At 41.5% G+C, this 25,860-nt stretch overlaps 2 protein-coding genes across 5 annotated transcripts; one reads left to right on the top strand and one right to left on the bottom strand.

The window, feature by feature from the left end:
• Positions 1 to 571: 571 nt before the first annotated feature.
• Positions 572 to 15,777, bottom strand: snx9b (sorting nexin 9b). Of its 4 annotated transcripts, none has more exons than XM_078289887.1 (19): positions 15,488 to 15,777; positions 13,848 to 13,934; positions 12,899 to 12,973; positions 11,603 to 11,743; positions 10,698 to 10,775; positions 9,372 to 9,537; positions 6,828 to 6,966; positions 6,622 to 6,709; positions 6,152 to 6,277; positions 5,509 to 5,626; positions 5,188 to 5,318; positions 4,753 to 4,856; positions 4,559 to 4,662; positions 4,284 to 4,361; positions 3,841 to 3,917; positions 2,349 to 2,438; positions 1,924 to 2,038; positions 1,711 to 1,802; positions 572 to 1,516 (listed from the first exon to the last, which is right to left on the bottom strand). In XM_078289887.1, exons 1-19 carry the CDS (start codon positions 15,497 to 15,499, stop codon positions 1,469 to 1,471), a joined length of 1,869 nt encoding a protein of 622 aa, XP_078146013.1. In that variant the 5' UTR covers positions 15,500 to 15,777; the 3' UTR covers positions 572 to 1,468. The 4 variants fall into 4 exon arrangements, with proteins under 4 accessions (XP_078146013.1, XP_078146014.1, XP_078146015.1 ...); XM_078289888.1 differs by having other exon boundaries at positions 6,622 to 6,706; XM_078289889.1 differs by lacking the exon at positions 10,698 to 10,775.
• Positions 15,778 to 17,576: 1,799 nt separating this feature from the next.
• Positions 17,577 to 25,603, top strand: moxd1l (monooxygenase, DBH-like 1, like). The gene is made up of 13 exons (XM_071917762.2): positions 17,577 to 18,129; positions 18,686 to 18,832; positions 20,276 to 20,428; positions 20,664 to 20,747; positions 21,130 to 21,285; positions 21,512 to 21,614; positions 21,942 to 22,114; positions 22,238 to 22,329; positions 22,752 to 22,848; positions 23,001 to 23,060; positions 23,594 to 23,694; positions 23,888 to 23,984; positions 24,975 to 25,603. Exons 1-13 carry the CDS (start codon positions 17,857 to 17,859, stop codon positions 25,155 to 25,157), a joined length of 1,719 nt encoding a protein of 572 aa, XP_071773863.2. The 5' UTR covers positions 17,577 to 17,856; the 3' UTR covers positions 25,158 to 25,603.
• Positions 25,604 to 25,860: the final 257 nt, after the last annotated feature.

The following is a 25,860-nucleotide window of genomic DNA, read 5'->3' as shown; positions in this document are numbered from 1 at the left end:
ACAAAGAAACAAATATGCAGCCGCGATGAGTACAAATCAGTGTTTAATAAATCAAACAGAATTTCTGCTCCTCTTTCTGAGTTACATTGTATTGCAAATATTTCTATACATAAAATAGTATCTCAAAGACCAAAAAGCACATGATAGATCCAATATAATATATATTTGTATTTATCAAATGATAAGAAAACAAAGAGTGAACGAGATTAGAGGCTGATTGAAAATTGGGCTGTGAAAAGCAAAAGCAAAACTAGAAGACATAATTCCTGGCTCCGTCCCAAACTCTAGACCAGCCTGATTTTTCAACCTTAACAAAGATTCTTAGAGTTGACAGCGCTGCTACGGACTCCTTCATATAAAACTCCATAATCTGGGTGAAAAAGGACACAAGGGGCTACTTCAGGCTTCAGGAGTACTGGGACAGAGCGACTGTGTTTGGCACTGACTCAAGGGAGGTATTGGTTCACTGACTTTTGGCTTCAATGTACAATGCATAAAAGAACGAACCCCAACTTGAGTACATTTTCATTTGGGCTTTTACAAGTATATTCCACATTTCTAGGCATCAGCGTTTTTTTTTTTGTTTTGTTTTTTTACTGAAATGTAAACTGCAGTGTCACGGTAGGCAGACTGTGGGAAACCAACCAAGCCAAGCATTTCCATTTTACCCCGAAGACAAGGCACATTGATCGGAAGGGGGCGGGGCTTCCTGTTAGCGTTTGAGGAAGTGTAGGATGAAAAGGGGGCGAGGCACTGCCAGCAGTGTTTGGACACACTCACAGGCAAGAAGACACACACACACATACACACACACACACACACACACACGCTTTCTCTCTGTCAACTCTCTCAAATCTGTTGGATTCTTAAAACAAGGGGATGTAATGTGACTTTAAGCCTGTATTATGTATGGGGTAACTCCCACAGTTGTGCAGAAACAGGATTTGTATCATGTTACAGAAACCGGGGTTAGACCCATGCAATAAGACAGCAAAGGCAATACATGACTGCAAACTGTGGCTTGAATGTTTCCTTCCTTTGTCACAATTTGCTGACCTTGGACAAAGGGAGCGGTCTGTATGACTCTTACTGCTGGCCCTCCGATTACAAACCATCAGTGTTTCTATTCAGCTGTTTGTAGCTGTTGCAAACTGTAACTGTTACAAAGTTCAAAGAGCAGCTGAAAAATGTAACACTGGGTATTAACTGGGGCTGTGGGCCTGAACACAAAGGGAGAGGGAGAGAGAGAGAGAGGGAGAGAGAGAGAGAGAGAGAGAGAGAGAGAGCGAGAACCACATAGTAAGAAAGAAAGATACAGGAAGAGATATGGAGAAGGAAAAGCAAACAAGGGGGATGGAGAGGATTCAAGAGATTGAAGTTCAAGGGAGGAGAGAGATAGCAAGAATATTTTGGATGTTGAGCTGGCTTAATTCATCTCGTCTTCTATCTTGAGACTGACAGCAGTTGCTTACATGGTGGTGAACTGACCGTGTGCTTGTCTCAGCTTCGCAGCAATCTGGGGGTTGAGGAGAGATAAAATTAAGTGTAAACATAGAGGCAGAAAGGACTCAAAAACAAGCATTTGCTTACTGATATGCTACAGTTTTAATATCTTTAATAAGCACTATGCAATCATTCCCCAAACAATGAGGCAACAAGTGTGATAGGCTGTTATTTGCAATGATAAATGTTAGATAGAAATGCCTTTACCGTTTCATAAAACTTGACTTGCTCCTCCAGGTACAGCTGCATGACCCTGTTGTAGTCATAGATACGGTTGCTATGGAAGTGGTTCATCTCAGCTGTGGGGCGGGAAAAGGGGGAAACCCACTTAACACAGGTTCAGCTCTATTTCAGCTAATTTTGTAAAACCCACACTTAGACCTACAGTACGCTTGCACAGTAGCTGATGGAGTATAATACCTTGTAGTGCATATGACATGGTGCTGACTCGTTTAGCCATGGTGACTTTTTCCTGAGGGGTGATTTTACTGGTGGCCACCAGCTTGTCGCCCTCCTTCACCTTCTCTATGCCTGCCTGGAAGAGTTAAAAAAATGGTCTTCAGTTACCTCTTATATGGATAAGACATCATTTAATTCACTGAAAGCTTCAAACTTTCATCTGCACCCAGATCCTGGTGATGGAATTTGAAAAGAAGCAAAGTGACAAACTAATATATTCACAAGAAAACAGCTTTAGCATTTTCCAGTATTTTTTATATCTCATCTGCCTTTGAAACTTGAGCTTGAGGTATAAGAATAAGACACCCAACGACTTTGTTTTCTAATAAAATACTGTATCCTTTTTGTGTTGGTCCCCGTTTCTCCTGACATGGGAGCTGAAGTACCTTATGGACTCCGATGGTGTCGGGGAAGCATCCAAGAAGACCCTTATATTCATTGTTGGTCTCCATGAGGAAGTGGAGGTCTTTCCTAGGCTGGAAAGGCAGCACACACACACACACAGACACAGACACACACACACACACACAAGAAATACATAAATATAACAGGAAAAAACAGCAAGATAGACCCCAATTTTTCAGAGCATGTTGTCTAAAATTGGGATAATAATGAAGAAGTCGAATGCAACACAGGAAACCACACAGGGATCTGAAACCGATAAGAATGACCACAGGAAAACAATGCATAACTTAGATGTGTTGTCACAGGAGTGACTTGAGAGTGAAACACCCAGAGTTAAATCTCAGACACAAGAGTCTAACTGCAACTCTAAAATAGGGATTCAAGTTTACCATAGTTCAAGTTCCCATTATTAGACCATGGATTCAGCTGAGCATGAGTACACGAATAGAAGCAGCTTATTTAGCTGAATTATCCACTTAACCTACATCTGGCTGTAAATTCGACTCACAAATCCTCCCTAATTTGTGAATATTTCATGGGAATGCTGCATGCAGTCTCTACAGGAGAACATAACAGAGCAAGCTAAAAGAAACACTGGGTTGAATCCATGTCCAGACAGAGGCTCTGTCTCTAGACTGATGCACTCCATCACCACATGGGATCACAGGTATTGCTAAACTCAAGCCAAACCACTCTAGAGGACCACTGTCTAAAGGGGAAAAAAAACAAAGGGGTTTGAACGTCTGGAGCAGCAGATGCTTACCAGATGAATCCTCCTTGTGGATGCTGCTGGGACATCAAACAGAGGGCCCAGGTTTGATTTCATTACACACCACACAGATCACCACACACAGAATGAGCAGAAAAGCTACATTCAAGTCAAAGCTAGATTTAGGACGTACGGCTCTGCTGTGGCTGTCACTGAAAATAGTCCTGCCTTCCCTTGGCCTCTTCCTTTAAAGATAACAAACACTTCACTAGCAGGACGCTCAGTTGAAGGGGTCAACGTGAGCTCACAACTAGGACGTAAACAGGGAGGAAAGCGTTCAGGAAATGCTGACATAATGCAGTGCAAAATCATAGGGTGGGGAGGGCGAGAGAGAGTGAACACAAAGCGGTGATGGGGACGATGAAGGGGCCTGAAATAAACTTTAAGACCTCTGAGATGTCAGGAAGTAGCACAGAGGAACAGGATGCTGACCCCTCCCCCCACCCCCCCTTCTCCCTTGCTGCTGTCCATTCAACACCCCTCCAAGGGATAGTATTAAACTCCAAGGCCTAAACAATAAAAAAAAGACAATAGACCCAAGACTATTTGAGTGAAAATGAAGGAACGGCAAACATTTTTTGGGTTCTAGATAAATTGCTGTACTGTATTGGCAATACCAAAGGGAAAGAAATTAACAAACAATTTTGTAACTGAACTTTAAAATAGCAGTGATATTGGGTTGAAACAGAAGGCAATGTACGTACCTGCTCTGCCACCATCAGAGCTATCTCCTCATATGTCTTTCCTGCTGCTGTCATGGCATCAGTCAGGGTGGACTCTCCTACAGCAGGAATGGTTCAAATATATCATCAAATATTTTGTGATTTCTACAGAGAATCTGTGTGTGAATCTGTTGCAAAACAAGCTTCCCCTTAATGACTGTTACAAAAAGTGCTTCTACTTCTGCTACTACTGTTATGATGATTACATCTGTAGATTACAGCAGCATTATGCAATCAACGGAGGCTATCATGTTTATCAATCACTTATAGGTGCAATCACAGGCAGCAATGTAAACTGCAGTTCCCACTGAATAGATGCAACTGCCGAGTGTTTGCACCTGGGAAGTCAAGATTTGCTGGTTTGATTCCAGCCTAAGGCACTCAAAACAAAGTTTGATGTCAGATATTTCTGTTCATCGTTGTACCTTGGTATCCGCTGCTGTTGAAGACAGAGGAGAGGTTTTGGAAGGCTTTGCCGATTCTCTGGTACTCTTTTGGCAAAGCTGTGGAAGAAATAAAACATGTACATGCACGCACACACATTCACAAACAGTCAAAAAAAGGTCTGTGAATGAACTATCTTGAGTTGACAAAATAGAGACTCAACATAATGGATCATACTTAAGTATAAATAGCAATTACAGAACAAAGTCAAGGTGTGGCCCCTGTGTAGTAAACTATTTATTTAGTGTGTACGTACGGCCTGTACATCTCTTCCAGTGCTCCTGGCCCACTGTGAGGATTTCCTTCACCCCATCATCCATGGCTTTGGTAAACCTACTGAACTGATCACATTTCTGTTCCCTGTGGAGGAGGAACACCATTAACTTCAAAGCCTCTGGAGCCGTGGTTTGCCATTTTCAGTGATTTAGAGCAAAGCGTGATCTAACTCACACTTCTATGGGGTCCAGGTCTGCAGCTTCAGGCTCTATAGAGGAGAAGATCATCACTCCCACTGCCTCGTCCTTCTCTGCTTTTCTCTTCCCCGTCTTCCAGTCCTGCACCAGTAAATCACTAATTTTAATCAACCAATAATGACAAGTAATAATAATAATACCGAACCTAAAATTCTAGTAATGGCAGGTAATCGTCTTAGTTCTTCAGTGCACTTGGATGAAATGCCTTTATGCAGCCTTCTGAAGCTTATTGGAACAATCAAACAAGCATTTTTCCCCAAGCCTTTTGAAGTCAAATCAAATTTACTTGAAGCACTTTCAACAGCTGGTTCTAATGACCAAAGCAGGCCTTTTCTATCCTTCAGTGATACAATATTTACACACACATCATTTGAGGGCTTGAGGGTGAAGAAGTGGAGGGAGCATGCCGTACCTTCTCATCCTTGTAGGTGAGGAAGAGCTGGAAAACTTCACTGTTGGAGACGACCGGGTGCCTGCACATCCTGGTCATCCAGCCCTGCAACCGCTCCATACGCATCTTAATAAACTCTTCCTCGAAACGCCCTGGAAGGAAGGGAGGGAAGGAAAGGGAGGAGAGAAGGCAAAGAAGGATAAGGGGGAAAGAGGAAAGAGTGACAGAAAACAGAAAGAAAGAAAAAGATCTAACTTGAGTGTTCTCTTCAGCACCTTTATCTCCTTTCTAACTGAAGAGGAGTGTCCCACATTGGTGGAGGTCAGGGAGTCAGATGCTTACCTGTCACCTGCTTATCTGGTAAAGAGGGGATGGGGATGGCCGACCCAAATTTGTCCAGGAGCCGCTCGTACAACCAATCAAAGTGCTTGTATCTGTGATTGACTGGTCTGTTTGTGGTCTGCAAACCAATAACATGGAGTTATTTACACTGGACGTTTGCAAAGTGGTGGCATACACTATATCATTAGTTTTACCACATTGTATTTATGTTTTATGAGGTGTGGGAAAACAAGATGTAATGAAGCAATTACGTTTCACATCTTGATCCACTCTCCACACAGATTGTAAGGGTGCCATCACACCTACAGTTTGTTTTCTTTGGTCTGAATCATGGTGGAAAAGTTTACTTTACTGCATTTTTGTATTTGGTTCGTTTAGGTTCACAATGCCTAATTACAAGCAAACCAGGGCTTGTAAACAAAGGTCATGGACTCACAAGTAGCTTGTTTTTTGGAGTTGTGGTAACCTGTCATCCTGCCAGGTTAGAGATTTTGGCTAATTCTGTAACATGCCCCAAGTCATTCTATTGGTGTATCGAAGTTCATGGCACTACAAGGACAATGTGAGCAGGGTTGATTCAGGACAGCTTATTCAGGCCCAGTTTAACAATTGCGCTAGAGTGAAAAAGCTGTTAGATACTTACATTGGGTGTGACTTGGTACTCGATGTAGCTCTTCAGGCCGTACATCTTGGAGCCTTTCTTGGGGTCGGCCACCACGCAGTCTAGCTGGACATCTGGGTAGGACCACACCGGACCAACTTCCCCCATCTGAGCATGAGACATTTGGTTTAAAGACCTGCCACTCTACATTTTATGGTACACAAACACAAATCCAAAAGAAACAATGTTTTGAAAAATGATTTAATGCTGTAATACTGCCACATACAGGCAGTATATCAAGTATTACCGCAGTAATCTACCTGACAAGCAAGGAAAACTGTGCCTAGTTCTGCCCATGGCTCTCATCTAGAAAGGGAGCCACAATATGACAGAGAACTTACTTTACTTTGGTCAGGCAGATTACATCGCTACTACTACTACTACTACTACTACTACCACCCGATAATGTATATATTCAAAACAATTCATATAGCTATATTCAAGTAACATACATAGATGGGTAGCTTGTCTTTGCCCTTAACAAGCTGCTTGCATAGGAGGTAGAGCTCTGGACCGGACTTGGAGAAACCAGGGAACCTGCTCAAAGAGAATAAACAACAGGTTTAAGACAAAGATGGTTAGCAACAACACCTCTTAGCTGGTCTAAAATCCCTGTTGAGCACAGCCTCATGTGGCTTATTGCTTAACAAACTCTTACTTGTTGAGGGAGATTTTCATGGAAGACCCGTGAGCTCCGCCTCTCTGCATGGCTCCGCTCTCCCCAGATTCTGACTCGGCGTAACCTCCGGAGGACTTGACATCATCCCACTCATCATCCCACTCGTCATCCTCTGCTCCTAGGGTCACATGCATGTACACATGGCTGTAATTTCCAAATTAGTAGGCACAATAAGTACAGATTGTGTATCCCACAATGCATTCAATGACCTATACCTCTTTCTGAATACAAGAATAGGATTGTGGGAGATGTATGAAAATTTAGGTTAGGCTAAGGTGTGAAAAAAAGACTCATTGTTGAGTTCAATTTTCACAAAAATACAACTTTCTCTTCATTTTATGAATTAGATGCTACTCAAAAAAGAAGACATAATTTGTAGAACACGATTTACTCAAGAGCTGTAAACCATGATGAAGTTTGGTAGTGCACAGACAGTAGTAGGCTATAGGGCGAAAGGACCAAGGGCCCGATTCAGACCATAAGACCTGCGTAACTTTACAGAGTCTGAATCGGGCCCAAAGTGAACATAAAATATATATTTCCATACATACACAGCAGGCAAATGAGCATAAGTACATTTCTGCACCACATGCATTGAGATAGAACTCCATGAACCCACTAAAACACATTCAACAATAACAGACCACTATCACAATACTCTAAATCAAGGTTAAGCACATTAGTCAATTAAAAGCTACATCAAAGTGTTAAGATCAAGATACAAATGAAAATGTCTCACACACATGCCTTTAAGTATGTAAATAATTCCATGCTGGAAACTCTTAGTCTTTTTGAGCACTTATTGCCAATCCAGCACTCAAAACCAAAAATTCAGGAAAACGTTCCCACTAGGCAATGCTTGGGATACCTGTGCAATCGATAAGGTAAGGGTATGGATAGATGTCTTTGGAAAGAGAAAAAAGAAAGGAAAAGATTTGTTAATTCTCCCCCTCGCCATTTATTCCCTTGTTCTCTTTTTAAAATAACAACTTTGTATAGGAACTGAAGAATTTAGAAAACAGGCTGAGTAATATGGCCCTTTGAGTCATACATGAGGCCAACTTTTCCATTTTCTGGTGAAAACAAAATCATGACCTGATTGTGGTGTCCAGACACTGGATCATCACTATGGTAAATTTCTATGGAGGGGCATGCCAGAGACAGACGACTAAGCAGAACCACATCTGGCTGTTTGAGCCAGTTAAGGGCCTGTGCCAGTTTAGGTCACTCCGACTCTCAACAGACCTGAGTCACACTCGGTGTTGGGTTGAACTTTCCAGACGGGAGGAGTTTACAAGATCAAGACATTTCAGACAGTGTCAAGGAAGTTGAAAGTCAGAGAAAAGTATTATGAATTGATTTTCAAACATTTCCCTGTGATGGTTTAATTTTCTGGCATTTCTCACATTGTTCTATGTTGCAAACCCCACCCATTGATACTCCAAGAAGTTTAAAACTAAGAATTATTATTGCCAATATGCCACTTGGCCACTTGTCTGGCTCCGAATGACTTTTAACTCCTGCTGGCAAACACACTTATGAAACAGATGGCAACACAAACCTTAGATGAAAACAAAACATTAGAGAAAGACTACTCCCTAAATCCCTATAGTCTTGCTACCACACAAAGAAGATCAAAACACTTCAAGTTGCACACAATCTTACTCTTTTCAAACATCAATGATAGCTTCACTCTTTCACTACAACAGAGGCCATTTTATCCAAACGCCTGAAGAACTGAGTGTGGTTAGAGGAATCAAATATTTACTAATAATCAGGATGTAACAGGGTGTAACAATCCTTTACATGATAATCTAGGGCAAGCATCCCAGCAGAAAGCCAATTCATAAGTTAAACAAATGATAGACTAACCCACAAATGGTGACTAATAGAGGACATCAGGCTCTGCCGTCATAAAACTACAGGACCGTCAGACAGGCAGCACCATTCACCAGCCACCTAATCTAAATGTTACAGGGTTGAGCATGTGACCGAGTGTGGTTATGTCACTGGGGTTATCAAATGGGCACCTTCCGTCACTTGGGGTCACAATTAGTCACATTTACTTCACATTTAGGCTTATACCTGGTTCACAGCACTACCCAATAATTTCTAAACTCGCTACTGGTCTCCACAACAACAGGTTACTGGGACGACTGAGCCCGCTGGCTTGAAACCGCCCACTCAGCAGTTCAGAAACCAAACTGTATCAGCAAGCCGTAAGGTTATTTATATAAAGGTAATCATAACAAGAGCGGAGAACGGTGTATTACCGCCCACTCCTGCTACCACAGTTATGAATCATATGTTATACAGTATCAGTTATCTATTTTTTCAGCACTTAATTTTGCTGATCATTATGTCTGTCAGCTCATTTGGTACCAAGTGTACAGTGTAAACCCAGAAGAGGCAAAATCTTATAATTCCTAATTGGCACAAGCTCATAGGCAGTAACTTTAATGTACTGACACACATATACAACTTCCTAGTTACCATGGTTTCTACCAGAACAGCTCTTCTTACCTGGGCCCTGGTAAGCCTGAGGGTGGCTCTGTGCTACAGAGCTCCAGGGGTCGGCGGAAGGGCTCTTCCCAGTCTGGGTGCCCTCTGGCTTGGACGCCCAGTTGTTGGAGGAGCCCCCCGTGGCGTCCGTGTTCCACACCGACCACGGATCATTACCGTTACTAGCCTGGGAGGGAGAGAGAGGGGGAGAGGAAAGACAGAGGAAAGATCGAGGATGGAGCGGGCAAGTGGGAGAGAGAGAAGAGACAGAGGGAGAGAGAGAGAGAGAGAGAGAGAGGTTGCAGTATAGTCTGTGGTCTGTTTAATGAGAAGCTGACAGTAGTCTTAAAACATGATGCAAACCTGGTCTGCTCGACACAGCGACTGTGTTCTGTGGTATGAAATAACTCCTGCTCAACACATGCAGCACCCAGAAAGTACTACTTAATGCTGCACATTTGGACAAAGGCACATGCTTACAACCATACATGCACACACACACAACCCTTCTCCACACACACACACTATTCTTTTACAGTACTTAAAGGCCAAAAATGCAACTACATGCCATGCACATGAGGAAGGCATAGACCATACTATAAATCACACTGCAGGTATATAACATATGGGTGTATGCATGACCATGTATCTTAAGCTTAAGGCTTAAACATTAACTAGACAAAGGAGTAAGACAGAGGAACAATGCAGAGGAACAATCCTAATTTCATTACTTCTGCAATGTTGCTAGATACACACACATATAAACACATAGACAAACATAAACTGGCCAGTAGTTTCAAAGAAAATTGCTGCAGTGAAATACAAAACACTGCAGTGACGAATAAAACACTTCAGCAACATTTTCTGGATTTAGCAGCACCTTTAAGATTATTAGACAACATTTTACACAATAACCAGGCATTTTGAAGTTTATAAAATGATGATATACATAGGATTATGATCACCATCTGTAGTAAATGCTTGAGTTCAGGGCTAATTTCATGATTTGACAGTGTGATCATTCAACTGTATGTGGTACGTGAGGATCATCGACTTTGATCTATGAAGCCGTTTGGTTTCACTGGTGCTGATCCATTCAACTGATAGGGGTGAGGGGGGTCGAATGGTGACATGTGTGTGTGTGTGCGTGTGTGTGTGCGTGTGTGTGTGTACGCATGCGTGTGCGTGTGTGTAGCATGGGGTGAATGGGGAGGGTGAGATCATGCTTTCTGCAGGCGGTGGGAGGAGGTGGGGGAATTTGCAAAGGCAGACCGATCAGGGTGAGGGGGATCGGGGGCGGAGTCGGGGGGGGTTTCGTGCCCCTGGCCCCCCTCATGTGGCGTTTACCTCATCGGGGGACGGGAGGGAGGGGGGAACCGGGGTGTCGGGGGTGTCCGGCTGGGGACTCAAGTCCCCAGCATCCACCTTGAGGGGAGAAGAAGGTGACAGTGAACGTGTACACCCAGGAGGGGAAGGCTAAAGTGATGTCAGATGCAGGTGTGTGTATGCAAGTGAGAAAGGGAGAGAGAGAGCCAGACAGAAAGAGTGAGAGAGAGAGAGAGAGAGAGAGAGAGCATGAGGGAAAAGGTGATAAGCTGACACATTTCCTGCCTTGACTCACCACTTAGTTTGTCCAAATTTCTACTGATCCAGCACACTCACTGCTATGGAACTTCCTGCCTACCAACTGCAGCGGATTTCAGTGATCTTATTTCCTCTCCATTCTGTTTTACTACATCTAAAGCCTGTGTCCGTTAGAAATGACCTGACCATGCAGAAATACCCTCAGCGAAAGCTGCTCTCACTTCTGCATCTCTGAGGCCCGTACCGGGCTAGAACGACGTCAGTAAAACTCTGAGGTCATCCCTCACTTCTGCTTTTTGCTTATCTTTTAGTTTGCCACCAACAGCAGCACTCCACCACACATACTTGGGGGTGAGAGGCCAAAGTGTGCAGGCATTGTGCTGGAACAGGGAAGGGAGGTGCCAGGGTGGAGGTGGCAGGGTGGAGGTGGCAGGGTGGAGGTGGCAGGGTGGAGGTGAGAGGCAGGGTGCACTGTGCATGGTGCAAATTATATAGTTTATGCGCGCTTACTGTATGCACAAAAAGCAAAGCACAAAATTTGCATTGAAGGCTTTTATTTCCCCCTTTCTAAGAAAAGGATGCTATTGAGTATTTTAAGTACTGGGCATGGTCGGTTGATCTAATATAATATGCAGTGTGTGTGTGTGTGTGTGTGTGCTTCGTGGTACCTGGTTTGGTGCAGGTGCTGATGTGGGGGCGAAGGCGTCAAAGAAGGACAGGTCTGGAGGTGCTGCATTTCCTGCACTTCCTACACTCGGAGCAGCTGTTGTGGCTGCCGGTCCTGGGAATGACGGAAACTGCTTACCGAGCTAGAAGCGGGGTGACGAGAGACAGAGGGAGAGACAGAAAACAGTCCCATTAGTATAACAAATCCAGATATTCCAGTGTGATCTAATGTCTTTTAAAGGTGCATTCCTCTGTGGTAAGGTGATCATGTGTCATTGGCATGCATTGGCTTTGGAACTGGGTTTCTCACTTTCTCCGTTTATCCACAATGTGATTGCATTGGCTGTTAATACTGAAGACTTCACCTTTAAATTCACTTTATGTAAAGCTAAAACCACTTTAGGTTATGACAATAACATAACTAAGCCCTTTCTCTAGTTTTGTAGGTCAACACCCTGTGCAGAATAATTTTTTCAGTTCTTCTTCATATCAATACAGTGCATTAAAATAGAAGCTGGTTGCTTGAGAAACAGCCTGTGTCCTGATGTTTTTCATTAGAAAAGCAGAAGAACACGAGCAGCAAGCTGTGATAGGTCGTCAATGGGGATATTATGATCTGGAGGCAGAATCAAAACAGTCTGGGGGCAGCTGGGGAGGTAACTAAGGGTCACATACACACACACACACGCACACACGCACACAACATTGTGTGTGCTGTTGTGCTCAGTAATGTTTAGAGTAGGGCTAAACTGTTTAGCAGACTTATCTGTCTACTTTTAACCAAGGTCTCTCTCTCTCTCTCTCTCTCTCTCTCTCTCTCTCTTTCTCTCTGTCTAAATGGCTACAGAGTGAATCACTACCACCAGGATGAAGTCACAGTTACTGGACCAAGATGGACACACACACACACACACACACACACACACATAAACACAAAAACACGCTATTCAGCAGAACTCTGAAGGAGGCACATCCTGTTGTGATTTTAGGTCCAGGCAAGAGACAGCAACACAGTATGCAGTAAATGCAGAGGCATATTCTTGTTTATATTGAGATTTAGTTTGTGGTAGATAGAAGTATTAAGAGGTTGAAAAGTTAAATGTTTGCTTGTACTCTGAAGTAGACAGCAGACATGGCACAGCTTGACTTTACTGCAGATGAATAGGTAATTTTTTTTGCTTGATTTGCTGGAAAGGCTAAAGTAAACTTCTTTTCTTCCAAATATCTGAACCATGTGTCTGCGACTGCTGTTCATGCGAGGTGAAATTTCCCACATGCCGAGCGATTGGCTCCCTCACCTCGATGTAGTCTTCTGGCACCAGTCCAACTTCCCCTCTGGAATTCTGTGCTTCGATCCAGCCGCCTCCAATATGCTGAAACAGAGTGAGACGCAGCACGTCAGTATGAATGACTGGGATGGGCTGTGGGCGGCACAAGCAGGTCTCTGCCCCGACGCTGCCGGGACAAACTCCTGTACATTCAGTTTACTTAAAAAGTGACTCTGTTTTCCTGATGTCCTGATTGGCTAGAGACAGATTTCGATAGGGAAACTATGCAGGTCAGCACACAGTGAGTGACCTTTGAACTGCTGTCAACTGGCGGTAGTGACATCATGTTTACTCTCCCTCTCTTTTCCCCTTTTTTCTTTCTTTCGCTCACCATGTTTGTGGCACACAGTGTTTATAATCTATGATCATGTGAGTTGGGCCTTTATAGGCCTGTTGATTTACAGTTACAACAGTGTTACAGATGAGCAAACAGCACACACATTTTAACTAGAGACTACAGAAGAGAAGGCTATTATAGTTAACTAAACCTAAATCTAGGAGTGGAAACACCACAATTTAAAATCAAAATAAACTTCATGAAACAAACTAAAACTAAATTGAAACTTCAAAGTCAGTCACCAAAAGTAACTGCAATAAAATTTACCTTATTTTGATTGACTCTTAATAACCTGATACATACTACACCCATCCAAATACAAATTTCTCACAATGTAGGCTACACAAAACAGGTAGCAACAACACACTCTATACAGACACTGTGTCAGACCTAAAGGAAACTGAACTGAAAATCAAATTTTAAATGAATGCAACCAGTAAAATGAATAACCCTGATAGTAGTGAATTCACATTGACACAAGCTGTGTTTTGGATACAGTGCTGCAGTGATAGATAGATACTGGGACCCTAAACCTTAGGGGGTGAGGGAGGAAGAGGAAGAGGGGTTGTGGTATGGCTGTACCTGATTGGTGATAGTGACTGTCTCGCCTTCTTTCACCGTCAACTCGTTGTTTCCAGGCTCAGCAGTGAAGTCGTACAAAACCTGCGCCTGTAGGAGAGCCAACACAATCAGGGACAGACACACAGAGACAGAAAACCAAAAAGGCTTCACTCCAGGTTTGATGGACAGTTTGTGTTGACAGGTGCATACACACCTAAACACACAACACGCACACGTATACTCTCTTGTGGCGTGAAGTCAGGCAAAGTGAAACAGGCCAAACTAGTTCTTCTGGGCCTGTTATGCTGACTCAAACTAGGCACCAGTATAAACCAAAAACAAGGCCTGAACCAAAGCTTTACCTGGTTCACTTTTATTACCAGGGCATACAGTTCTCACAGTGACCCACATCGACTAACCTGCCCTTGCCTCTGGGCCCCAGAGGAGCACGCACGCACACACACACACACACACACACACACACACACACACACACACACACACACACACACACCTCAGTGAGAGGGAATAGAGAGAAAACAACCCTGAATATGACTTCACCTTTCACAGTTCACTTAAATCATGTCCTATTTTAGAGCATCACCAAACTCCTATTTATTTTCCTAAATCCTAAATGTGACTAGGCTATTCAGATTCACTTTTAAATTGTCGATTAAATTGATTAGCATTCATTGAAGGTGAGGAGTCGGTGTGCTCTTGGTTATCACAGCAGTGTAGAATTCACAGTGCTAGGCGAACTACCATGTTCATTAACCAGAGAGGGGGGACGCAGGTCTATTAGCTGCTTCTCTGAATACAGATCTATTTTGGCGTTCGCCTGCCAGCTCCCACGGGTCAAGGAAGAGGGATATTTTCAAACAGGGACCAAATAAGTAGAGTGAAACTCAGAAGTCTTAGTGACCACAGCCCAGGTGCCTGTAGCCACAGTTATTATTAATATGTAGGCTACTGAAAGCACTTTGGTTCAGTTTCTGACAAACTGCCTGGACCAATGATAATCTGAACCTTAAAGCTGATCAATAAGATATAGACCTGGATGGCATAATATGATTTGTTAAAATGTTATTTGATATTTACTGGATTGGAAATGTGGAACTACAAAGAGCAAACAGACAAGATTTTGGCCAAAATGGGCATCAGACACCTATCCACGTATTTCCTGTCCTAATAATAACAACAGTAATAGTGATAATGATAGTAACGACAACTACAATCACTCTCAACCACACACATTAATGAAAAACACACAAAAACACCTAAGACTACAGTTCCCAGCATTCCATGGGGCAGAAATGACCCGCACTGGAAAGGTAGTAAAATGTCACAAGACACTTTCTTAATGAGACACATTTTCCATGTATAGGAAAAACATTCGTTTCGTATTAAACGCTTACAGTAACGTTGTAAACGCCCCTTATACACGTCTAAACCACAGTTTTAAAAAAGTTTGTCGGCTGTTAATAACGTATAGCTGAGCAAGTAAGGAATTCACTATTAATGCGAGAAACTGCAACGCTCCGTCTGTGCCTCAACCAACCCGTAGCCCGCAAATTTCGCAGATACAATTACATGCAAAAAATTATAGGAGACAGCAAAACCTGCTTGACGATAAAACACCCCAGAAAAGTTGTCAAACCTACCTTGTTTGCCATTGTCGGAGCGTTGATCAATCATTACAAAAACAGGCCCTGCGGTTTTCAGGATTTCAACTCCTCAGCTGGACATTTTCCCCCGCTGCTTTCAACTACGGCGAAGAAAACAAGCTAATTCCTCCCAGGGAGAGCCGCCGCGCGAGCAGTTTAGCTTTAATACATTACTAAATGCCGTTTGCCCTTTAACCTCAAACCCTCGGAGAGACGGTAGGAACCAGTTCAGTGCGACTGCAAGTTTGAACCGCGTAGTGAACTGAGCTGCTGACAGCGGAGGGAGTGACCTGCAGCGGGGAGCACAACCGGAAAGGTAGCCTCGAGCCTACGGCCCCTCCAAGACATGACCAGTTTAAAAAAATAACGAAATAAATAAAATAATAATAACCCGCTAAAAACAAGAAAAAATATTACTATTATTCTGATTATTATTATGATTATTATTATTATTAAATTACCTTTATTTATAGAGCACTTATAAAGTGTGAGCAATAAATAAAAACGTGAACAAAAAATAAAGAAGAAAAAATAATAAAATACAAAAGGGCAAATGTACAGAATTATTAAAACAAGAATACAAATAATAATATATAAATATGATAATAATATATTTTATTTATAGGCCACTTATGAACATACATAAAAATGAGAGCAATAAAAAAAAAAAAAACGTGAACAATAACTAAAGAAGATAAAGAAGAATAACCTCTTTTAGCAAGAAAGTAGGTGTTTAAAATGTTATTTTAAAATATTCAAGGCTATCTATCTTTCTTTTCTGGTTAGTAGGCTATTTTGTAGCCAGTTTAGGTTCAGAGGTTTAGACTCTTGTTTCTTAGTCTCAGTCTTCTTAGCCTGACCAGTGTTTGATGTTCCGTGTATCATTATGATTAGTAAGTAGACTGCATCATTCTTTACTGTAAATGTTTTTGACAGCTCACAGCTGGCCCAAAGGGAGTAACCCCAAACTCATTTCTGATGCTGAAGTCGCCCTCTGCTGGACTAAATGCGGTATTACATTACAAGCCAGATCCAGCGTCCCAGTAGCCTAGAAAACTCCTGGGCAGGAGGGGCAGGAAGGCCTAGGACAATATACCTCTAGACAAGGAGGAGGTACCATTCTCGAGGTACCATTAATGAAAAGCAAAATAAAAATAATATTTAATCCTTAAAGCTGCTTTGAAGCTCCTACGTTCCTACAAAGGATAGGAGCCATAGGTCAGCCATATATAAATGAGTACTCTATATTGAGATGTCATTGGCTTTCACATAATATACAAAAGGTTCTATCAAACAAAGATCATTTTATCTTGAGACGCCTCTTAGATTTGATTGAAAGATTCAAAAGAACTCTCAATGAGAAACAGTTTTCTCACCACTGAGCAAAAGAACAGTAATAGGATATTGTTGGTCATCAATCACACACAAGTAGTTAGAGGACTGACCAGGGTCCATGTCAACAGACCCAAAACCAAACAAGCAACTCAACAAACAAACCTCCTGGTGGCTTAGCTAGACTTGCAGTGTTGTGGATTTGAACCCAATTCTCAACTGCTGCTGCATGTCCATCCCACTCTCACATCTTTTATTGTCACTCTCCACTGTATACTACAAAATGAGGCAGAAATGCTATAAAAAATTACATTTGAAAAGAAATATGAGAAATGACTCAACCTTGAGGAGAGATACTAAATACAAACACTATGTAAAGTAAGCTCAAAACAAAGAAACAACCACAAAAATTGCATTTCCATGGCCAGTTCCTATAATCCAAACAGTGTTGCAATACTCATCACTCCTCCGCATTCTTTCAGATGGATTAATTTTGACCCCAGTCAAAACCTTTCCTCCCTCCTCGTTCCCCTTCACCTCCTCATATTACATATTATGCGTCCAGAGTCCAGCATTGGTCTCATTTGTCTGTCAATGGAAAAGAACCGGTGGAACAGGCTGGTACCGGGGAGGGAGGAGCCCAATGACGGAAGATATAGGTGCGTCAAGTCCGCAGCCCACCTGCTAACAGTTACTTGAGACCAGTGATATGGAAAGAGAGAAAGAGAGAAAGATACAGACAGGCTGAGGGTTACATTGATTTCAAGAGCGAGTGCCTGTGAACACTTCTGCAGCGTTGACTAGAAGGCTGTCCAAAACTTTCCTTATTCTGGGGTCGAAGACTTTGACACTGAACTTTGGGGATGTACTGTACTGAGTTGGGTTCAGAGCCAGAGAGTAAGGGGATGTGATGTGTCTTTCTACAACACTTCTTGCCTATCAATAGTACTCATCTCACTGCGCAGGTGTGTGGGAGTGTGTGTTTGGTTGTCCTGTAGAGTCAGTTTTAGGATCTCGGAGGTTACGGGGTCAGTATGCGTGCTCTGCTTCCTTGCCTCTCCCTGCTCCTGGCCTGGCCAGCAGGAGCAGGAGCAGCGGACGACTCAGTCATGCCCTTCATGGAGTACCTGGACCCGGACAGTCTGGTCTGCCTGAAGTGGGGTTTCAACAAGGTCCAGGGAACCATCACCTTCGCTCTGAGTGTCAACACGACCAGCTGGGTGGGCTTAGGCTTCAGTCCAAACGGAGGCATGCAGGGCTCAGATATCGTCATCGGAGGAGTCGGACCCAGTGGAAGATACTTCACGGTAAGCCATTACTAGATAGCAGGGATGGGAAGACATGCTTATCTTATTATAATATTATTATCTCATTATAAGATGCGCGATATGAGGTTCACGATTCAATACAACCACAAAATAATGTAATAAATAAAAGTTCAGTGCCAACAAAGTCTGACTCTGCAGAATTATGTTTGTTTCTATGACACAAATCTTTCCTGCAATGCGCATTGGCTTGCTAAAATGTAAACGACAATTTAAAAATGTCATTACAAAGTGTAAATAATGTAATTTCGATGGAGAACTTGTGAAATTTTGATGGGCAAGCCGTCTCGTTTGTGATTACTACAGCAGACTAAAATGGAGCTAAAATCATGATTCATTTTTATGCCCCACGATACGTTTCAATATATTGTCCCATCCCTATTAGATAGTGAAGTGCAATATTATAGGCAAAATGTGTACCAGCATAGGGTTTACATTTTCTCATACTCAAAGGCTAACACACCACACAACACAATGCCAGGCCTTTAGCCAGGCTTTCTGTTCTTAGAAACGTACTGTATGGCTTTTTGTCCATTAGGATCGTCATGCCACAGGAAACTTTCTGCCACCGGTGGACAAGGAACAGAACTACACTCTCCTGTCTCTGACTGAGACTGACGGTCAAACCACCATGACCTTTCAGAGGTCCATTCAGTCGTGTGATGACGATGACTTCCATATCACTGTGAGACATTCAATCGCTCTCTCCCTCTCTCTCCCTCTCTCTCTTTCTGACACTACATGCTGTCTGTCCAGTGTTATGTCCAAAGCTGTTAAGAATAATCACAGTTTATCCTCTGTAGTGCAAGTTACACATCTCATACATAAAATATCATCATTTTAAGTGACAATATTGTTGACAGTTTGCTTGTGAACGTGTTCTGGTTTCTAAGAAAGTCAAGAAAATAAGAGTGTTCAATGATTTGTCCATTAATTGGGTCCAGAATGCATTGTTTCCCCGGTCACGTTTTGTTACAAAATCATAACTATGTGAATGTACACACTACATCCATTTGTACCGCAAAAAAAAATAAAAAAAAATTCAGACTTATGTTCATGCTTCAAATGACGGTAAAATTATGAAAAATGATGGAGAACAAAAGATATTTAAACCTTTTTTTTTTTCTAAGGATGGGTTGAGTGTCCTCCCTCCAGGAGGACGTCTGTTGCCATGGTAACAATGCCATGCCCATAGGACAAAACACTCTCATCACAAGAAAAAGCACATGCTTCTTTAACCGCTGCTGAGAGTCACCTTGCTTAAATGTTTGTTTGTTTAAAGTTTTCAGACCACAGATCTTGATGCCAGGTCAACAGCTCCACTTATACTTTCTCCTCATTGTTGCTGCTCATTATTTGTAATGCTATACTCTATTGTGTTGTAACTCCAATTCTCCTTCTCTGTTATAGGAGTTCTTTTATTAGTGCTGCTTCCACATTCCTATATAATGCTTTAGATGGGGTGTTTTCAGATATTAAGGACAATGGCTAGAACTGAAAAAGGCGCACAAGGTTTTGCTTTCCAATGAACACATGAAACACTATAGGGTTTCGATAATAAAATCTGAGAGCTAAGAAGTCACAACAGAAATAAATGGCAGTTTCTTAATATCTTCACTAATATCCACTAATTTTGTTACATTGTCACTATCGTGGTGTTCAAAGTCTAGTTTGGGACCCAAGGGTGGGTTGTGGGAAGAAAGTTTGCTCACTTACTATTCTGATGACATTTGTTTATTTGTTTAATTATTTAAAATAGAAAAGTTGAAGTTGAATTTATTAATTATTGAATGAATGAATTATTTTTCTACAAAACTAGTGGCTATGTTGGAATGCCACACAGTCTTACTGACTCTCAAAAAGCAAAGACACTGAATAACATACTAGCCTTGTAATGTAAACAAAGGCTAAATATTGTTACATTTGTCTATAAAGAAGATTTGTTTACTGAGGGAAATAACATAGAAAATGTGGGTCCCAGCAAACTGTTCTCAAATACTAATACCATCAAGCATCACTTTTCCCTCAGTGAAACCCAGATCTATTATGTTGTTGCTTTTGTATCATATTAGTTGACTTGATGGCTACTACAGGTAAAAATGTAGTTTTCCTTTGCTCTCTCCTACAGGCTCGCCCCATTAAGCTGATCTATGCCTATGGGGAAACGGATGAGATCAGTTACCATGCGGCCCGCAGAGGCACCAAGGAGGTCAACCTGCTGAACTATATGCCCAGGGCCACGCTACCAGGCACCAACTATCTCAATATCACTGTGGACAATGTAGGAACGATCACACGACTTATGACAGCGATGGCCCAGAAAACATTTGAATAAAATTTTGCTCACTTTGCTGCCTGGTGATGGGGGATCAACCATCAAAAATTGGCTTGTATATACTTTTCTAAAAGGAGAGCTAGAGTATATTTGAACTTTTGCTGGTGTCAAAATACAGTTTTATGCAATAGGAATGGAAATATGAATCTAAATTGTGCTTTATTGACGCATCTTATTGCAGATCAGTCTCCCTGCCACACATACCTACTACCACTGCAAGGTCATGAAGTTACCAACGTTGAATGGGAAGCATCACATATATCGGGTAATGATCTCATCTTCATCTTTATTCAGTTTCCATCGTCACAAATCATAAAAAAGGTGCAACAATTTAATGCAATTCTTTTTATAACATGTCTGATTTCCTTTGCCTTACTAATGTCAACCACAGAATGGTTTTGGCTTTCAAATCCCAAACATGTCTTACAGTAGTAGCCATCATTGAAATCACTGCAGCCTATAAGTTCTGTGAGAAAGTAGGCATAAGCTATTCAAAACTAGTCCCTCAGCCGAAAAAAAAAAATTACTCACAATAATAACAATAACTGTCTCTGACTGTTGAGCAGGACTGAGAATTTATGTCCCTTTCTTTCTTCGTTCCTCATTCTTTAACCCTCTGTCCTCAATGCATCTCTTTTCTCACTCAGATTGACCCAGTTATCGAGCACCATGACATTGTTCATCACATGCTGCTATATGGCTGCCCCTCCTTTGTGGCTGAAACCTACGACCGGCCGTGCTACAGGGGCGACATAGGGGACAACTGCTTCCGAGTGGTGGCCGCCTGGGGAGTGGGAGGAGGGGTGAGTGAGAGGAGAGATCTACTTATCCACTAATCAAGCAACCTAGTTTTTCAATCCAGTCCATTTCAGACTGTCCAGCAAGTGAGCTATATTACCGAAAGCAGTCTTGCATCAAGTTGTCTATGTCTGAATTGTTCTACTGTGTTTCTGGGGTGGGGAAACTCTTCCAAGTCAGCGTTGTGCCCAAGTTGGTCCACAATTAATCCCTGAAATTTCACAATCTCAGGGATATGAGATTCCAGAAGATGCTGGCATTCCCGTCGGAGGTGAGCTCAATGATACATACTACAGGCTGGAAATCCACTACAATAACCCAACCAGCGAGGCCGGTAAATAGATTCTTTTCATACTTTCTGTCACTTGAAAACTAAAATTGTCTATTTCCTAAGTTGTGAAGTTAGAAAGTAAATGTCTAATATGTGTCTAATTAAACTTTGGTTAGCAGTACGAAAATGGCCTATTTTTACAATGTTAAAATACTGAGGTGTGCATTGTGTGCATTGTTTTTTAAACCATCTGGCAAATGTAGCAGGTTTTGTAATGCTACCAGCAAATTATGGCCTATAATAAATATTTTTCTCTTTCTTCATTATTCTTTACATTACATATATGCTTAAGATACAACAATTTCTTGCCTGCTGTCTGTCCCTGTGCAGGCAGGACGGACAGCTCAGGACTGAGGCTGTACTACACAGACCAGCTCAGGCAGCATGATGCGAGCGTCCTGACCACAGGCCTGATGTTAGATCTAAGTCTGGGCTACGACATCCCTGCAAATGCCACTCAGTTCCACACCTACGGCGTGTGTAACACCTCTCTCTTTTCCAAGGTATGCAATGGTTCAATGTGGGGTTGAAAAGGCATTAATGGTTATTGGGGATAGGAATTCTATTTGTGGCTGATGGTTTTCCTGGTCCCCTTCCTTGTGTTCACGTACTTCCCACCTCTATAGCTCGAGGATGGCCCTGTGCCTGACCTGCAGGTGTTTGCGTTGTTGTTGCACACTCACTTGGCTGGGAGGAAAGTCCGAGCGGGCCTCTTCAGGTGAGAGAGAAAGAGACTGTGGATTAGCCTTGGTCAGTTAGTGGAGCATTGTGCTTGAAGATCTGTCAGTCAGTCTTCTTCAAAGAAGAAGAAAAAACCCTGAAACTGACACATTCTCTTAGAAAATGACTGTTTGTGTAAAAAGTACAGTACATTTTATTATGGAAATTGTTTTAGCTACTAGCCAACCTAACACCTTTGCAAAACAGAAACATTTGTGAGGATGAAATTGTCAGTTAATATGAAATATTGAATACTGAATGAATTAAAGCTAGCAAATATTGTCAGTCAAAATAGATATGTAGCATTTTGGAATTAAATCCTTCAGGTGTTTTTTGACAGAGGGTTGACATTTATGATATGACGTTGATTTTGATCATTGTAGTATTTCTGATATTTCACATACTTCTTGGCCTCTCTAGAGATGGAAAGCAGGTTGACTTCTTGGGCTTCGATGAGAACTACAACTTTGACATGCAGCAGATCATCAATTTGGGCAACATCAAGACCATCAAGCCGGTACACCTCCATTGTATTAGACATACTGCCTATTAATATGCTAAAAGGCAGTTTATAGTAAGTTATTGGTTGTTGGAGCTATCAAAAACAATGCTACATTAATGACAGTGTTCTATAATTTCTCATGCCATATTACTTGTCTCCCACTACAGGGTGATGAGATTGTAGTGGAGTGTACCTACAGCACTGTCAATCGTACAGGAGTCACTAAGGTTGGTACATATGAACCAATCCAATTACATGCACAATATGCTTTATATGGAATCCATACTTTCTCTGAACAATATAAAAAGTAACATGGAAATAAATAATAAAAATAAATAAATAACATTTTGCCTACACTTTACGGATGAAAAGAATGAGGAGTGACGTATCTTAGCACACTGTGTCATGAAAAATTTACATATGTATGTTAAAAGAGCAATTTTTTAACTCTAAAGCTCCATTCATAAGGGAATTATTGGTATTATGAACCTATTCTAACCAGAAGTAGAGGAGAAGGCGTTGAAAGGAGACTTAACTACAGTACTATCCTTAAGCCGATTCAAGAGAATGCTTTTATTAATTAGCTTGATTTGAATGGCCTTCTCTCATTCAATGACACACATAATAGTAGAATCTTAAAGCACCTGGATTTCATTTTCCCGTGCCAACCAACCCTATATTTAACCCCATGTATAGAGAAAAAAAGCACATAATTCATCACAATTCTGTAAGGCCAGTCTCATTCTTCCCTCTTTCACAGATGGGGTTGGCAACTACCGATGAGATGTGTATGGCCTTCTTATTCTACTACCCTGCAATCAACATCAACGCTTGTTGGAGCCACCCAAACGTTACCTATCTGTTGGAGAAGTCAGACAGCCAGTAAGAGGCGATGCAGTCCTTTTCATGTAGTATTTCCACTGAGACATTTCCACTGAGACTGAATCTAGAACAAGTGGTTCACATACTGGTTTGAGAATACACACAATATTTTTTCCCACACAGATCTGTCTTGATCTACTCTTTGTCAAGTAGCTCTATTCATTTCCTCTAGAGTGCCTGAGGAGACCAAAACAGACCAGGATGCTATTACTAACCATGAGAGCTTGCTGAAGACCATACCACAAATTCAGGTGATCTCCGATCTGCATGTAAGTATCTACAGTCTGAACTGAATTGAAAGTCTCCTTTCTTCAACTCCAGACTGATAATCACATTCATCATTTGTAGTGAAAGGCCGGTCGATGACACTCAGCTCTACCTCCCACTGAAACCTGCTTTGACAGCTGAATAACTTCCTCTGTGACATGAAGTGCTGCATGTGTCAGAGCTTTTCACAGCTCAACAGTAGTATATCTGAAATCAGTTTATTCGGCCCTCCCAGCTCCAGAGGCATCATTCAAAGCCAAAATTAAACCAGCAGTTTCTGACAGTGACTTGATTTGTGAAGATCACGTTTAGAAGGTGGTACAGTCGTAGTCAAAAATCAATCCCTTGCTTTCAGCTTGTACAGAACGCAGCAGCTATGATCTTAACCGGTGCTACATCTTCACACTGTTGCCAGGGTCTGGCTTTCATATAAATGCTTCATTTTAATTTGTCTTTTATCCTTTTTATTCCTCATGTCTTTTTGTCTTTTTTTTTTTTTTTTTTTTTACATTCTTTTGGATCCTTGTGTTTTTATTTTTATTCCTTTTGTTCTATTCCTTCTGTTTTTACATCAAGCACTTTGTAAATTCTGTTTTTAGACAAGTGCTATATATAAAAAAGTTCATTATTATTATTATTATTATTATTATAATAACTTCTCTCTGTGGAAGACACATTATTGTTGTACCTGTGCTGTGCCTGTCTGCCACACCTGACTTCTTACACTGTACTGAATGTGTCATGTGCATTTAATGTCATGTATCATATGCAGAGTCTTATGTATTTGTCTAATATCAAGAGCATGATGGTGAACACAATCTTAAATTCCTTATATATGTTATGTTGTGGATGAGTTCAGCTGATTCTGATCAAATTTTCTTCATCATCTCCCTACATGTGACATACAGTTGAAGTCACTGATAACATGGCAGGTTTATTATCTGGTGTTTGTTTGATATTCTTCAAACGGTATTCCCTTGTCCTTTTCACAGAGTTTGTACTCAATGAATCCAAAAGGCACGGTCAGAGACATGATGAAAACACCTTCTCTCAGCTGTCAGGAGACCACAGTCACTTCTGCGCCTAACAACCTCGCTTCTCCGAGACCCGGCACCTCCTGGCTTGTGACCCCAGCAGGAACCATAATGTTGCTACTCTGGATTACAGCGATGTAAAGTGGGCAGCACATCCCATTATCAACATCATGTTAGACATAATTATGATTGTAAGAAAGACAACTCTTTAACTGTATTCTTGTCTCCTCTATTCAAAGTGTATCTTCTTTCTTGGGTACTAATTATGAATCACAGATTGGGTGTCATATTCACTTATTGATTCAGCAATTATCATATTGATTTTTATTATTTGCATTGTTGTCTTACATTAAACTGAGATTCATGGTATTTTGAGTGAATGCACAAAATGCTTGGCGACATATTTGCCTGGAGATGAGGCAATTAATTATGCAATTCATCAAATTTGACACTAGTTTCTAACTTCATTTCATTACATAAATAGCCTACAGAACGGAGGATTTTTATATAAAAGGAAGATAAAAACTTTTTTACATATTGCTCATTTAGGCTATGATAAATGTTATGGGCATTACTAGAGGATATGTGTCGCACTTTTGCACTTTTTTTGTACATGTATTTGTGTTGTGTTTATCGTCACATGTTGCTTTTTGATTGCCAAAAAATATCTCCATGGGAATAATAAAGTCAATCAATCAATCAATCAGTCAGTCAACTTAATCAATCAATTCAGAAATTTCCCAAATAATATATGCTATTTAGACTTTAACATTGATGTTGTCGATAAAAAAAAATCTAGAAAACTAGGGAAATTGATCAGTTATGCCGGTAATTTCACAGGCTT

The sequence above is a fragment of the Centroberyx gerrardi genome, chromosome 18 (assembly GCF_048128805.1).
Source record: "Centroberyx gerrardi isolate f3 chromosome 18, fCenGer3.hap1.cur.20231027, whole genome shotgun sequence".
NCBI classification, from domain to species: Eukaryota; Metazoa; Chordata; class Actinopteri; order Beryciformes; family Berycidae; genus Centroberyx; species Centroberyx gerrardi.
This window is presented reverse-complemented; position numbering and strand designations above follow the sequence as displayed.

Excerpts from the sequence above, each read along its gene's own strand:
- snx9b (XM_078289887.1), bottom strand. Across the intron at positions 5,319-5,508 it reads ACCAGATAAGCAGGTGACAG|GGCGTTTCGAGGAAGAGTTT; the intron begins GTAAGCATCTGA and ends CCTTCCTTCCAG. Across the intron at positions 2,439-3,840 it reads CTCTGATGGTGGCAGAGCAG|CCTAGGAAAGACCTCCACTT; the intron begins GTACGTACATTG and ends CTGCCTTTCCAG.
- moxd1l (XM_071917762.2), top strand. The coding sequence starts at position 17,857 with ATGCGTGCTCTGCTTCCTTGCCTCTCCCTGCTCCTGGCCTGGCCAGCA. Across the intron at positions 20,748-21,129 it reads GGAAGCATCACATATATCGG|ATTGACCCAGTTATCGAGCA; the intron begins GTAATGATCTCA and ends TTTCTCACTCAG. Across the intron at positions 22,849-23,000 it reads ACATCAAGACCATCAAGCCG|GGTGATGAGATTGTAGTGGA; the intron begins GTACACCTCCAT and ends CTCCCACTACAG.